Source organism: Ailuropoda melanoleuca, chromosome 1 (genome assembly GCF_002007445.2).
Source record: "Ailuropoda melanoleuca isolate Jingjing chromosome 1, ASM200744v2, whole genome shotgun sequence".
Classification (NCBI taxonomy): Eukaryota; Metazoa; Chordata; class Mammalia; order Carnivora; family Ursidae; genus Ailuropoda; species Ailuropoda melanoleuca.
The window spans coordinates 160,037,421-160,053,641 of NC_048218.1; the positions used below are offsets into that span (position 1 = coordinate 160,037,421).

At 37.7% G+C, this 16,221-nt stretch overlaps 1 protein-coding gene across 1 annotated transcript in view; it reads left to right on the top strand.

Moving 5' to 3' along the window:
• DNAH11 (dynein axonemal heavy chain 11) overlaps positions 1 to 16,221 on the top strand; it is a 323,435-nt gene that overhangs the window by 266,708 nt on the left and 40,506 nt on the right. The window contains exons 68-72 of the mRNA XM_034643547.1: positions 275 to 339; positions 2,608 to 2,812; positions 10,548 to 10,712; positions 12,417 to 12,557; positions 15,969 to 16,139. Coding sequence (XP_034499438.1) covers positions 275 to 339; positions 2,608 to 2,812; positions 10,548 to 10,712; positions 12,417 to 12,557; positions 15,969 to 16,139 — 747 coding nt within the window. The remainder of the gene's footprint in view (positions 1 to 274; positions 340 to 2,607; positions 2,813 to 10,547; positions 10,713 to 12,416; positions 12,558 to 15,968; positions 16,140 to 16,221) is intronic.

The window sequence follows — 16,221 nt, forward strand, 5'->3', positions numbered from 1 at the left end:
GCTTTAGCGATTTAAGAAAACAGAGTTTTTAAATAATCATTACACACTACAATTGCTTTACGAAGTTCTTCATAGTCAGATAAAATGGCCAGTGGTTCAGAAGCCCTTTCCTTAGAGCGAGATAAAATTATGAAACATCCACCGGCAGCCACCTAAAATATTGCCACATCACGGATTTGGGGCATCTCTCTTCAAGTTTAAAAGAAGTTGTTGCAAGTATTTGTGACCTTTTCATAAAAAGGAATGTTGTATGAATGCTGAACTTGTTATTCAGTGTTCTTCTTTTGAATTCATACCATTTTCCAAAATTGATAAATTTAATGAAATCACATTTTGCCTGTAAGTCAGTGAGATAAGTCGTATTTTTTTTTAAATACTGTATTTACCTGAAAAATCATATGGCCTTTGGAGAACATTCTGTCATCATTAGGATACCTCTACAATTAAAATACCTTATACACTGACTGTGGAAGAATGCAGAAGTTTGTCTTTAATATAAAATAGGAGACTGAGAAGATGCTCTGTCTCAGGTTCACTCCTGGGCTGTTTACATGTACTTTTCCTCCTGTGCAGTTCAGACCTCTTTGATGGAAGAGTTTGAAAAATTTCAGTATTTGTCATTTGTCTGTTGCATGAATTTTTAAAAACCCCTCTAAAGAATCCTCATAGCAGGTTCCCGGCAGAAAAAAAAAAAAAGACCACAAAGGCTGGACATTTTTTTATTTTTTTTTATTTTTTTTTTAAAGATTTTATTTGTTTATTCAACAGAGATAGAGACAGCCAGCGAGAGAGGGAACACAAGCAGGGGGAGTGGGAGAGGAAGAAGCAGGCTCATAGTGGAGGAGCCTGATGTGGGGCTCGATCCCATAACGCCGGGATCACGCCCTGAGCCGAAGCAGACGCTTAACCTCTGTGCCACCCAGGCGCCCCTGGACATCTTTTTAATAGAATTAACAGAGTGTTGACAGAAAGAACATTCAGAGGGAAGTGTAAAGAAACCCAGGAGAAGACTCCAGGCAACCAAGGATTTCCAACAGCAGGAAGCCGTTACCACCTCTAGGCCCTAAGGCGTTACTTGGTCCTGTGAGTGGAGCTGTGGGAAGGGCCCGTCCCGAACCTGGAATACGGTCATGGCAGGACACAGCCTCCACCAGACCACGGCACTGAGGCAGGGAGGATCCGCCTTGACCTCCCTCTCCTGGACTGCTTCATCTTGCAAGTGCTTTCGTTGGCCAAAGCCCTTCCAGAACCCAGAGGGCAACAGAGCCTGGGTGATGAGGTCCTTACAAGTCAGACCCCAGTATCTGAGATAGAAAACAATCAGGCCCTCCCCCCAGGATGAGGCTGCATTCACTCAGAGCTTTGCCTGCAGTTACAGAAACCACCACCACCCAGGTTAAGCCAAGCAAAGCCCGTATCACAAGGCTGCAGGGCGTCATAGCAACTGTGTTAAAAAGGCAGCCAGGCTTCAAGGAGCATGGGACCTGGAAGCCCTTAATGTCCAGAACCTGCTTCCTTTGTATGACTCTTCACCCTCAATATTGGTTGACTTCCCTGGGGAAACCAGGAATGTCTTTCTCTGCTACGTGGCTTACCAGGAGGAAAGGGTGATGTCAGCATGAGTCTAAACGTTCCATTTCCAGCTCTCCTATCTCCTTGTTCCGATCCCAAGCGCCAGGAAAACTCACTCAGATTAGAGTATTTTGAAGTGCCCACTTCTTGTCCCTGTGACTGAGGGTATAGGGATATAGGACAGAAGCATGGTTGTCGAGATCCCACCGCCATGCATTCCACACAGGAGGCTGCTTGAACTTTGCTTGTGAGCCAGTACCAAAAATACGGAAGTGGTAATTTAAAGTGTATGTGTGTTTTTAACATGTATATAAATTTTAATTGTATATACACTTAACACACACACAAATATATGCAAACACATACTCATCCTTTCAGAAGAGCAATGTTTAGGGGAGGCTGGGTGGCTCAGTCGGTTAAGCGTCTGCCTTCGGCTCAGGTCAGGATCCCAGGGTCCTGGGATCCAGTCCCACATTGGGCTCCTTGCTCAGCAGGAAGCCTGCTTCTCCCTCTGCCTGCCGTTCCCCCTGCTTGTGCTCTCTCTTTCTGACAAATAAATAAATCTTAAAAAAATAAAAAATAACAATGCTTAATAGAAGGTTAATCATACGAAGTATAATAGAAGCTAATGTTTGTACTTTCATATGAAGTACTACATTTTCTTGTTATGGTGACATTACAGNAATAAATCTTAAAAAAATAAAAAATAACAATGCTTAATAGAAGGTTAATCATAGGAAGTATAATAGAAGCTAATGTTTGTACTTTCATATGAAGTACTACATTTTCTTGTTATGGTGACATTACAGGATGAGTACCTATTATCACCATTTTGCATGTAAACAATCCTATAGAAGTTTAGTGGATAAATTCCTATTTCTTCTGTACTTTAGGGAGACAGAGTAGCTGAAAAATCCTGAATTACCTGGTCTTACAGCCTAGATACATTATCAGAATAGAGGAAATGGAATGCCACCTAAATATAATTTATGGCTCGTGGGAATATCCTGAATGTTTGTGCTGTGCCTCCTTTAGATACATCAGGATTGGAGACAAAGAATGTGAATTTAACAAGAACTTTCGCCTTATCCTTCACACAAAGCTGGCAAATCCTCACTATAAGCCGGAATTGCAAGCTCAGACAACCCTCCTCAATTTCACGGTCACAGAAGATGGTCTAGAAGCCCAGCTCCTGGCAGAGGTGGTCAGTATCGAAAGGCCAGATCTGGAGAAACTTAAGGTAAAAATTATGAAATCTTCCATCAACCCTTACTCAGTATCTGCTTTGCCCAAGTTAGAGTGCTTAGACCCAGGAGTATAAGATAGGATTCTTGCCCACCTGGGGTTTACAATCTAATTGAGAAAAATGAGGATGTATGTGAACAGTTAACAATTCAGGGGCACTCCATTGAAAGCAGGTCGTTAGCCTTGTGCCCCCCATAGGAGATGGGCTAGCTCTAGGTGTGGTTTGATGGAGGTGACAAGGACAAGCAAGGAGACATAGGAGTCATGGAAAACAGAAGCAGAGAAGGAGGAACATGTCCTGGCAGGTTCAGTGATAATAGTCTGAGTCCACCAAGGCAAAAGAACAAAAAAGAGTAATGGAATAAGGAATAAGACTGGAAAACTTCAGGGGCTCATAGCTGGTGATGGCTAGCATTTAAAGGAAAATGTATGACTTTAAGTACAATGATTAAAAAAAAATAATTAAAATGAGGTTTTAGTACAAAAACACACACACACGAGAAAAGCCCCAAAACAACAGAGGAAGCCTGAAAATGTAGAAGGAAGTCAATGACAAAGATGAGTTGCCGCAGGGATTGTATGGCCTGCAAAACCAAAAATACTGACCATCTTGCCTTTAATGGAAAGTGTTCAACACTCCTGATCTAAACCAGTGGTTCTCGGATGGTGGTTCCTAGCACATCAGCATCAGCTGGGAACCTTAAATGCAAAATCTCGGGCCACAGACCAGATACCACTAAATGTGACCTTCTGGGGGTAGGCCCAGCAGCCTGTGTTACCCGGCCCTGCAAGGGACTCTGAGGCATTCCCTTGGATTTACTTCTGCCACCAGTCCACAAGCGGGGCAGAGACAGCCCTGGGATGGAGGCGGAGTGCAAGTGGGCACGGTGCCCTCCGGTCTCCTCGTGGGCACGCTCCCATGCGGTGGCATTGCAAGCTGCCAGCGATGAGCGGTCCACGGCCAGGGTTTAGAGGACCACAGGCTGCTCGGTACATCACTGCCAAGTTGGACAGGGAACGTGTCTGTATTCGAAACACCATATGACCATATAAGAAAATGGTCTTGTGGTAATTTATGTACACGTGTTTTTCTTTTTTCCAGAAGCCTTAACAGTTCAGTTAATTTATTTGCTTTTATTTTTGATAGAGAAATTTTTCAAACATAGGAACGTTAAATAGTTCTAAGTTTCCATGCGATCATCATTTAGCTTCAGTAATTAGCAACATTTTGCCTCTCTCCCCCTATTTTTTTTTTTAAATCAGAAGCAAGCTTTTAAAATAAATGTTAACTTACTCTGGAGTAATTTTAGATTTATTTTCAGAAAAATTGCAAGGTACTACAGAGCTCCTCTACATAACTAACCCAACCTCAGTTTCTCCTAATGTTATCCTTCTTTTTTGCAATATAAAAATAAAATTTATTTAAAATACTTTTCTCCTTTAGTAAAACATGTCCTTTCATTGTCGTTCATTGAAGACATAGTAATATTTCTCCCTGTTTTTTTTTATAAGTTTGGGATATCATTCACATACCCTTTTTGTTGTATAATTCAGTGTTTTTAGGTCATTCACAAAGTATCAATTTTACAACATTTTCAGCAAGCACCTCAAAAAGAAAATCCATGCTTATTGGCTATTACTCCTCAGCGTCTGGGCCCACCGAGCTCCTAGCAATCATTAATCTACTTTCTATCCCTTTAGATTTGCCTGTTCTGGACATACCATATAAATGGAATCTTAAAATATCTGGCCTTTGTACCTGGCTTCTCTCACTTAGCATAATGTTTTTAAGGTGCATCCGTATTGTAGCATGTATCAATTCTTCATTTTTTAGGGCTGAATAATATTCTTTTGTAAATATTACATACCTTATTTCACTTATGCCCTCATCAGTTGATGGACATTCAGGTCATTCCTCCTTTTTGGCTGTGACATTCAGTGCTTCTCTGGATGTTCACTGTAAGTTGCGTGGACATATATTTTTCATTTCTCTTCGGTATGTAGCTAGGAGCAGAATTGCTGGGTCATACAGTAACCCCGTGTTTAATATTTGAGGAACTGCCGGACTGTTTTCAAAGCAACTGCACCATTTTACATTTCTACCAACTGTGTAGAAAGGACCCAGTTTCTTCACATCCTCACCAATACTTGTCTCTCTTTTTGATAATAGCCATAGTAGTGGGTGTGAAGCAGTCTCTCACTATGGTTTTGTTTTCTTTTCCCTCCAGACTAATGAGTTTAAGCATCTTTTTATATATTTATTGGCCTTTTATATGTCGTCTTTAGAGAAACAGCTGTTTCAAATCCTTCGCCCATTTTAAAAATTGGGTTATTTTTATTGTTGTGTTGTAGGAGTTCTTTACATATTTTGAGTGTTATACTCTTATTGGACATATAATATTACAAATATTTTCTCCCATTCTGTGGGTTGCCTTCACTTTGTTGACGGTGTCTTCTGAAGTATAAAAACTTTTGATTATGATGAAAGTGGATCTGTTGTCTATTTTGTGAATACTGTACCTTTCTTATTTGTGGGAGCTTTATAGCCAGGCTCTGAGTTGGATTTTGTAAACCTTTCAACTTCTTCTTCTGTACACCGACTGTTGGCTATTCTGGATCTTAAGCCTTTCCATGTAAACTCTAGGATCAGGTTGTCAATATTTGCAAAATAACGTGCTGGAATTTTGATTGGTAGCATGTTGAATCACAGAAAGGAAGATGTGATATCTTAACAGTATTGAGTTTTCCTGTCATGAATATGGATTCTTTCTACATTTTAAGATCTTTGATTGCTTTTATCAGAATATGGTAGAATTCTTCATATAAATCTTCAATATAGTTTCTTAGATTTACACCTAAGCACTTCAGTTTTTTGGTGCTAATGTAAATGTACTATAAATATCAAATTCCATTTGTTCATTGCTAGTGTATAGAAAAGCAATTGAATTTTGTATATTAACCTTGTATCTTTGCAGCTTTGTTATGATCTCTTATTAGTTAGGAGTCCTTTTGTTGATTCTTTAGGAATTTCTACAAAGACAACCATGCCATACGTGAACAAAGACTATCTATTTCTGCCTTCCCTTCCTGTATACCTTTTATTTATGTTTCCTGAATGCCACATTCATTCATTAAGACTTCCAGTACAACGTTGAATAGAAATGGTGAAAGGAAATATTCGTGTCGTGTTTCCAGTTTTGGGGGGAAAGCATGTAGCTTTTCACCATTAAGTGGGATTTAGCTAGCGGTTTCATTTTTAGATGTTCTCTATCAAGTTGAAGTTCTCCTATATTTCTAGTTTGCTGAGAGTTCTTATCATAAATGAATGTTAGATTTTTCAGATTTTTTTTCTTCATCTATTGGTATATCAGGCTTTTTCTTCAGCCTTTTGATGAGATGAATTACATTACTTGTCAACGTTGAATCAGACTTGCATACTTGGAATAAATCCTACTTAGTACGGTATATAATTATTTTCACACATGTGTTTGATTTTATTTGCTCATATTTTGAGGATTTTTATATCTATGCTCATGAAAGATATTGGTATATAGTTTTGGGATTTTTCTGTAATGGCTTTATCTGGTTTTGATATTAAGCTAATGCTGACCTCATAAAATTGATTAGGAAGTAGTCCCTTTGCTTCTATTTTCTGGAAGAAATTGTAGAGAATTGATAGCATTTCTTCTTTAAACCTTTGGCAAACTCATCAGCAAAATCATCTGGGCAAGTTGCTTTCTTTTTGGAAGATTATTGTCAATTCAATTTTTTAATTAGACGTAGGCCTATTCAGATTATGTAGTTTTCCTTGTATGAGTTTTTGGTAGATGTGTCTTTCAGGGAATCGGTCTACTGCATCTGAATTATCAAATTAATGGGCATACCATTGTTCATCATAGTCTTTTATTGTCCTTTAACTCATAGAATCAATAGTGATGGCCCTTCTTAAATTACTAACATTGTAATTTGTGCTTTCTCCCTTTTTTTTTTTTGTCTTGATTGGCCTAACTACAGGGTTATACATTATATTGATTTTTGTATAGAAACGATGTTTGGTTGATGATTTTTTCTGCATTGGTTTCCTGTTTTATATTTTATTGATTTCTGCTCTAATTTTTATTGTTTATTTTCATTTCCTTGCTCTTTGTTTATATTGCTCTTCTTTCCCTAGTTTCTCAGGGTGGAAGCTTAGATAATTAATTTTAGAATCTTCCTCCTTTTCTAATACATGTGTTCAATGCTATCAATTTTCCTCCAAGCACTGCTTTTGCTACATCTCACACATTTTGTTAAGTTGTACTTTCATTTTTGTTTATTTCAATATATTTATCATTTCTCTTGAGATTTCTTCTTGCACCGATATGTTACTTAGTAGTGTGTTGTTTAATCTCCCAATATTTAGGGATTTTTCCAGCTGTCTTTCCATTAGCGATTCCTTCTTTAATTTCATTGTGATTTGAAAGCATACTTTGTATTTCTGGGGTTTTTTAAACTTTTTCAGTTGTGTTTTCTGGCCCAGACTTTGGTTTATCATGTGAGTATTCTATGTGAGCTTGAAAAAAAGTGCATACTCTGCTACTAATTGAGAAAGTATTCCATAAATGTCAGTTACATCCAGTGATTGTCCTGTTTGGTTCAACTGTATCGTCCTGAGTCTGCCCACTGGATGTATTAACTGTAGATAGTTTTGAATTCTCCAGCCCTGTGCCTTTGTCTGCTTCTTCCAGTTTTATCAGTTTCTGCCTCATGTATTTTGACACTCTGTTGTCAGAGTCATGCTCATTATGGATTCTTAAATTTTCTTAGAGAATTGACCCCCTTGTCATTATGCAATTCCCCTTTTTGCTTCTGATAATTTTCCTTGTTTTCATCTCTGCTTTGTCTGAAATTAATATAGTTGTTTCAGCTTTCTTTTGTTTAGTGTTACATGGTATATCTTTCTCCATCACTTTGCCTTTGAGCAAAGTAGATTTCTTGTAGACAACAGACAGTTGCGTCTTGGTTTTTTTGTTTGTTTTGGGGGGGCTTTTTTTTGTTTGTTTTTTGTTTGTTTGCTTGTTTTTGTATCCACTGTGTCAGTGTCTATCTTTTTAACTGGTGTGTTTAGAAAATTCACAAAGAGATACTTGTCGATGCAGTTGGATTAAAATCTACCATGTTTGTCATCGTTTTTTTTATTTACTGCACTCTTCCTTACTCTTTTTTTTTTTCTTCTTTCTTTATGCTTTCTCTGGTTTTAACTGAGCATTTTATTGGATTCTGTTGCCTGTCCTCTCTCAGCATATACGTTATACTTATTTTTAAAAACATGTAGTGGTTTCTTCAGCATTTACTATATACATTTACAAGTAACCTAAGTCCACTTTCAAGTCACATTATTATACTGCTTCCTGGGGTGTGGGTTATCTTTTAAAAGTTTCTCATTTCCTCCTTCCGGTTTCTTATAATGTTACTGTCATTCATTTCATTTATCGTAAGTTATAATCACTGAATACATTGTTGTCTGTATTATTTTGAACAGTTCTGTCAAGAGTAAGAAATTTTTACCTCTGTTTATTCTTTCTCTGACATTCTTCCTTTCTTTATGGAGATCTGAGTTTCTGACCTATATCATTTTTTTTCCTCTGTGACAAAAAAATCTTAACATTTCTTATAAGACACGACTCCTGGTGACAGAATGCTTCAGTTTTTGTGTGTCTGAAAGAGTCTTTATTTTTACTTCATTTTTGGGGAGTGATTTGGTAAGATATAGAATTCTAGACTCTTGGTTTGTTCAGTATTTTAAATAGTTACTCTTTATTTGCTTGCTTGGTTTCCCAAAAGTTCTATGTAATTCTTGTCCTCTTTCTTCTGTGGGCGAGGTGGGTTGTTGTTCTTGTTGTTGTTTTTTCCTTGTCGCTTTTTCTAAGATCTTTTCTTTGTATTTGATTTTCCACAGGTTGAATATGATATGTTTAGGTGTGTTGTTTGTTTGTTTGTTTCTTACTCTGCTTAGTATGCTGTGAGCTTCCTGGATCTGTGGTTTGGTGAATGTCATTAATTTTGGAAAATTCTTAGCCATTATTAAATCCAAAGTTTCTTCTCCTTTTTCTCCTTCAGGTATTCGCATGATGTGTCTGTTAAACTTTATGTAATTTTCCCACATTTATTGGATATTCTTTCCCATTCTTTCCCATTCCTTTTCTCTTTCCTTTTCACTTTGAAAGGTTTCCGTCGACTTATCTTCGGGTTGACTGAGGATTCCCTTGATTGTGTGCAGCCTACTAAGGAGCCCATCAAAGTCATCCTTCATTTCTCTCATAGTGTTTCTTTCTAGCATTTCCTTTCTTAGAGTTTCCGTCTCTCTACCTAAATTGTCCAAATAGTCTTGCATGTTTTCCACTTTATCCATTAGAGCCCCTTAGCACACTAAGCATAGTTAATTTTAATTCCCAGTCTGATAATTTCAAAACCTCTGCCATTTCTGAGTCTTGTTCTGAGGTTTGCTTTATCTCTTCAGACTGTGTTGTCTTTCAGGGTGCCTTGTACTTTTTTGTTGAAAGCTGGATATGATGTATTAGATAATTTGAAGTGAGGTAAATAGGTAGTGTTAGGTTTTATGTTTATGTGGCTAGGAGTTAGGCTGTGTGTCATGTTTGCTGGAGCTGGTAAGTGGTATAGGCTTCACTTTCCTCTCAGACCCCTGTCTTTGTCTCTCTTTGTCTTTGGACTTCCTTAGAAGCTCCTTCTTAAATAGAGTCAGTACCTTGCACTCTCTGTTGTAATCCAGTGTTATCATACTGGAGTCTGTTGACGTGGTATGATGGTAAGGTATTTTGGATGGAGGTTTTCTATAGTCCTATCATTAAACCTCAGGGTTTTCTAATAGGCCTGAGTCACTGGGGTTTGAACTTCAGAAGAGTTTATCATTTATTTTTATCTTCCCTATGTGAGAAAGGACATCTAGGGGAGGCCGAGTTATCCAGTCATCCTCCTGCTTAAGGTCAGGTAAGGCTCTGACAATATAATTTCCCTTGAGGGCAGCATTTGTTAAGAGAATAGAAAGCTCTTGCATATTTTAAATGGTTGCTTTCCTCTTTACATATTTCAAAATGGTTGTTTTCCCCCTTCCACTGCCCAATGCAAGGGCTTTTTCTTTTTTTCTTCCCTGATCTTTGCTGTGAGAACCTAGTTAGTGTCCTAGACGTTAATTCACAAAAGTATGAAGGGCTTCCTAAGACTGAGCCCCCAGAGGTTTTTAACCCTCAAGTTCTGCCTCCAGCAATTAGCCAGTGACTATTGTGAATGTTTGCCAGCCGCTGTGATGGTCTGTATTCACCCACCTCTCTGGTGTTGAGAGTAGCAGTTGGCCCTATGACCTCAGTTCTTTGACGGATGTGAGAAGAGTTGAGGATTCGCTTTTTTCTGTTGTGAGGATGGAAATGATGACTTCCAACTCTGTAGATACAAAGCAGAAACCAGAAGTTCCTTCCTATAGAACAGATTCTTCCTGTCGTTTCCCGAAGTTAAATGATTATGACAAATATTCATTCTCTGGACCCTGGCTTGCAACCAGTTCTTAACATATTTTCTGACTTGTTTTAAAAAAACTTTTTAAAAATGATGATTAGTATGTTTTTAATTTTAAGTGTGTTTTACTATATATGATTCCATGAAATCAGTGATTAAAGAAACTGCTTACAAACATGCATTGAACCACCATTTCTCACACTTTTCCTGGTTTATGTTAGTTGGTTTTGACAAAGCACCAAAATGACTTTAAGATCGAGCTGAAGTATCTGGAGGACGACCTCCTTCTACGCCTTTCTGCAGCAGAGGGGAGCTTTCTAGATGACACCGAGCTGGTGGAGAGACTAGAGATGACAAAAGCAACCGCAGCAGAGATAGAGCGCAAGGTAAGAAGGCGCAAAGGACACCCGGAGGGCCACAGCGCTCCTTTTGAATCAAGTGGTTGGCATAAAAATGTAATCAAACTTGACAGCTTCTCTAAGAGCCCTGACTTGTTGTGGATTACAGGTCATTTAATAAACTACCCTTAAAAATGTGCAGGGCTCTGCATGGAGACGGACGTGGGGAACCTGTGGTTGTCCTAATTCAGCAGAGATCCATTCAGTCACATGAGACTCTGTCAGGCTATTATTTTTTCTGAGTGCCCAAATCAGAAGAAAATTGGAGCCTGCTGGCTTATATGGTCTAAAATCTAAAAAGGCTTAGCGTCCAGCTCTGGCTGACTGACACCCTACGGTCCCACCACAGGCTTCCCAGTCTGTTGTGCCTTTTAGAGAAATATTTAGAGCTGACGTTTTGTTTACAGGCCTTCAGTGGTGGAAGACTGAGCCAGCGACAGTCTCCTATACCCAGATGCATTATTCACCCTGGGAAACGATGATGTTTCCTGAATGCCAGTAAAAATTTTTATTGAGTAGATTTCCTGCTGAATGTCCAGCATATATGTCCCAATATGCCTTACGCATGATGTGTACTTTGGACTCACACAAGTGGCCATGAACTTTAAAATTCCATTGTTTCAGAAAGAGACGAACCTTACTTCCTTTCTGGAATATCCTCATTACTAAGTAATCTATTAATTACCCAGTTGAGGCTGTGTCACCACACATCCTATATGTTTGTCTTAATTTAAGCTAAGAAATGGAATCCCAAATTACTCTATCCTTTTAAGTAAGTGAATTCTAGGTAGCTCCTAAGATGGTAAAGATTGGGGCAATTAAGTAAATTAGGTCTTAGCTTTGAAGTTAGCTTCTAATTGTCTCTTAAAATGTCTCTTCCTATCTTCTTAGTATATTGCTATGTAGGGATTCACCCCTCTGTTCTACATTTTATTTCCTTTTATACACAACTGTGAAGAATGAACTTTGTAAAACAACAATAACTTCTCTTTAAAAGCTGTAGGGACCAGCAGTATTCCTAGATTTAAAAAAAAAAGATATCTGAGCCTTGAGTAAAAATGAGTATGTTCGTTGATGAGTGGTGGCGGTATTATTGTTGTTTTCATTATCTCTCTGAATGTACCCAGGGGCTAATGCATTAAGGTCAACTAAATGGAAATATATGAGCATATGGATCATCTGGTACAAAGTCAGACAGTCATGAGAGTCTCGATATAAAGGCTTTTTAGTAAGCATGGCTATTGGATATATTATTGACCTTGGCTGCTTTTGTATACCTTGTTGACTAATAAAGTTATCGGCATTGAATTGACCCAGCAGACTTTTAAGAGCTATCCCTGAGAGGTGATATAGCTGGGTTATTAAACCTGAAAAAGAGAGAGGAGGCAGGGGAAGGTGACATTACTCAGAATAAATTCTGTAAAACCAAAACCAACCAGGTTTGTTTCATCTGTAAGTGTAAAACAACTAGCATTATGTCCGTTCTCGCTGAAAACTCTGTTTATGAAAAAAGTGGTTTAAAGTATGAATCTAATCATTTTAGAAAAACTGAAGCACATAGATGCCATCCATGTTATCTTTTTTAATGCAAATAATTTTTTATTTCAGATACATCCCTTCCATCAGTTGGGTAAGTATAAAGAATATGAAGAGTAAGTTTTAAGTTACTTACATTGTTTGATCTCACCATAGGTGATTGAAGCTAAAGAAAATGAAAGAAAAATCAATGAGGCCCGAGAATGTTACAGACCAGTGGCAGCGAGAGCATCTCTTCTTTATTTTCTTATTAATGACTTCAGAAAAATTAACCCCATCTATCAATTCTCTTTGAAGGTAATGCTGAATAGGCTAAGAAAAAATTTAAATTTCGTGAGTTCAACTTGTTTCTGGAGGTTTAGAATTTACTTTTAAGCAATCAGTATATCCAGTTAGGAGTCCTGAGGATCTAGTGAGAAAAAAAAAAATCCTCAATTTCTCAGGAACTTTTATTTATAATTTTCATTAAGGCTTTAAGATAATTATGTGGCATCATGATACATTTGTTTTTGTTCTTAAACCGAGTCTTGAGCTTATTATATATAAGGGAATTCTCCTTGAGGCTCCTTTACTTTCTTCATGAAAATGTAAGTGTCTTATATAAAGATTTCTCATACTGTTTTGGTAAAGCAGGAGAAAGATTGAGAACAAATCTTCATGAAGTCACTCTGTTACATACCGGACATTTTCATACTTTGGTTCATTCTTACGGCTGAAACATCTTAATATACTATTGTATCCCTGTTTTGTTTAAAAAAAAGAAAGAAAGAAAGAAAAAAAGAAAAGAAAAGAAAGCTAACATCTTCAGATTTTAAATAAATTGCCCAAAAATTCACATTATAATGATAAAAGGCAGGATTTGAACTCATGGTTGTAATCCCAAAGGCCATGCTATTTACTTTGCATCATTGTGCCTGTAGGCAGTATTCATTCATTCTGTCACTCAGTTTTTTAACAAATAGCTTTTGAGATCAATCATCATGCCAGATGTTGTGCTGAGTGTACAATTTCAAAAAAAAAAAAAAAGACATGAGTGGAGATACATAGGAGTGTGTGTGTGTGCATATGAAAGTGGTAAGTAAAATGAGAGAGAATAATAAGGATGGGATGGACTGTTTCACTTTTAGCTCAGGGAAGACCTCTCAGAGGAAGTGACTTATAGTTGATTCCTATAGAGTTTAGCCACCTATGGAGTGTTTGGAGAAAACAAGGATGTGGGACATGAAAGAGTTTGGGATTTCAGGTGGTGAGTGAATCTATGTGGCTGGAGGGTAATTAATGAGTGAGGGAGAAGATGACAAGACAGGAGTCTAGAGAGGTGGGAAAATGTAGATCATGGGAGACCTCATTGCCAGGTGGGGGATTTGGGGTTATAGTCTGTAAAAAGGAGCCATTGAAAGATTTGAAGCAAACAACTGATGACAAAAGACTCAAAAGTGGATAGACTTCACCTGTGGTTTGAAGCTAGACTAATCAACCCTTGGAAATGGACTGGGTATGGACAATAATGAAAGGAGTCAGGAATAACTAGCAGGTTTCTAGTAGTATGGAGCTAGTGTGCAGAAATTCTGAGAAGCACAGAGTGGTTGGGTTTTGGAACAACCACAGTGTATAAAGAGTAATAAAATTAAATCAGTAATATCAACCCAGCATTACCCAAATACGAAAACCAGACTAGGACATTACAAGAGAAGAAAACCACAGAGCAGACCTCTTCATGAACACTGTCGCCAAACTACTCAAGGAAAGACTGGCAAATTGAATCCAGCCACATACAAAAAGAACAATATATTATGTCCAAGTGGAATTTATGCCAGGAATGCAAGCTGGTTAAACATTTAAAAAATAACACAAGACTTCTTATAAATAGAACAAAAGAGAAAAACCATATGATTGCTTCATGCAGACAAAGAATCTGACAAATTTCAACACCTGGTCAAAAGAAGAAAAAAAAACTGAGCAAACTAAGAATAGATAGTAACTTCTCAAAGTGAAAAAGGGCATCTACAAAAATCTACAGTAATATTATACTTAATGTTGAAAAATTGAATGCTTTCCCCTAAGATCAGGAATAATGCCTTCTCTCAACACTTCTATTCAGAACTGCCCTGCAGGTTATTGCCAGTGCAAAAATAAAATAAAAGGCACAGACATTTAAAAAGAAGAATAAAAGTGTTTTTTTTCCCACAAATGACCTAATCATGTATGTAGAAAATCTTAAGAAAACTACCCAAAAAAGCCACTAGGACTTAGAAGAAGTGAGTTTTTAACAAGATGGCAGGATATAAAGTCAATATACAAAATCGATTGTTTTTATATATGAGGTACAAACAATTGGAAAATAAAACTACTAACTCCTTATTATTTACAATAGCTTCCAAAATTAGAAACTCTTAGGAATAATTTTAACAAAACAAGATCCATGTGCTAAAAGCCACAAAACATTGTTGAGATAGACCATGGAGAGGTATACCATGTTTATGGATTAGAACACTCAATATTATTAAGATGCCAGTTCTTTCCAATTGATCTATAGATTCAATTCTTTTTTTTTTTTTTAAGATTTTATTTATTTATTCGACAGAGACAGAGACAGCCAGCGAGAGAGGGTACACAAGCAGGGGGAGTGGGAGAGGAAGAAGCAGGCTCATAGCAGAGGCCTGATGTGGGGCTTGAACCCATAACGCCGGGATCACGCCCTGAGCTGAAGGCAGACGCTTAACCGCTGTGCCACCCAGGCGCCCCTAGATTCAATTCTATCTCAGTCAAATCTCTGGAGGCTTTTTAAATAGAAGTTATCAAGGTGGTTCTAAAATTTGTGTAGAAATTCAAAGGATTTAAAATAACTGAATAATTTTGAAGAAGAACAAGAAATTTAGAAAATTTACAGTACGTGATTTCAGGACTTATTATAAACCTATACTAATTGGCCTAAAGAAAAACACATATATAACACAGAGTCCAGGGGTAGTCCCACAGATGTATGATCAACTGATTTGAGGCAGTGATATGAAGACAATGAAGATGGGATAGTTTTTACAACAAATGGTGCTGAGAAAACAGGATATCCACAAAGAAAAAAATGAAGCTTAACCATTCCATCATACTTTATACAAAATTAACTCAAAATAAGTAAGCAAAGCTATAAAGTTTCTAGGGGGAAAATGGGAGAGAATCTTTGGGCTTTAGGTTAGGCAAAGATTTCTTAGGAAACAATAGAAAGAAAATGATAAATTGAATCTTATCAAATTAAAAATGTATGGTCTTCAAAAGACATTAAGAAAATGAAAAAGCAAGCCACATACTATTAAAATCTCCTTCCAATACCTGTATCTAATAATGAACTTATACCAGAATATATAAAGAACTTGTACAACTCAATAAGGACTCAAAGATTTGAGCAGACCTGTCCTATGCTAAGTTACGTGTACTGCCCATGAGCACATTTTTAACTGCTCAGTATTCAACAGAAAAATGCAAAGTAAAAGCAGAATGAAGTATCATTACATACCAGAAAGAACGGCCACAGTTGTACAGGACCGGCCGGAACAAGTATTAACACAGCTACAGCCCCGCAACTCTTTCACGTTGCTGATGGCGTATAAAGTTAAACTTACAAAGTGATTCCACATTTTTACTGTGTGTCTGGGGCTAGCTAGACATCAGGCATTGGTTTCCACCCTTTACCAGTCACTTCAAATTCCCCAGGCTTTCAACATGCTGTTCCTCAGAGCAATTGAGCAGGCTGACACCGTAGAGGACGTGCAGGGCCGTGTCTCAGTCCTGATGGAGAACATCACCTACGCTGTCTTTCTCTATACCAGCCGCGCCCTGTTTGAAGGGGACAAGCTCACCTTCCTGTCCCAGATGGCTTTTCAGGTAAGGAAATCAGTCACTTGAAAGCATCCCCAGAGCCAAAGTCCCACATATGTGTTTATTATATGCTTTATTTCCTCTGAAG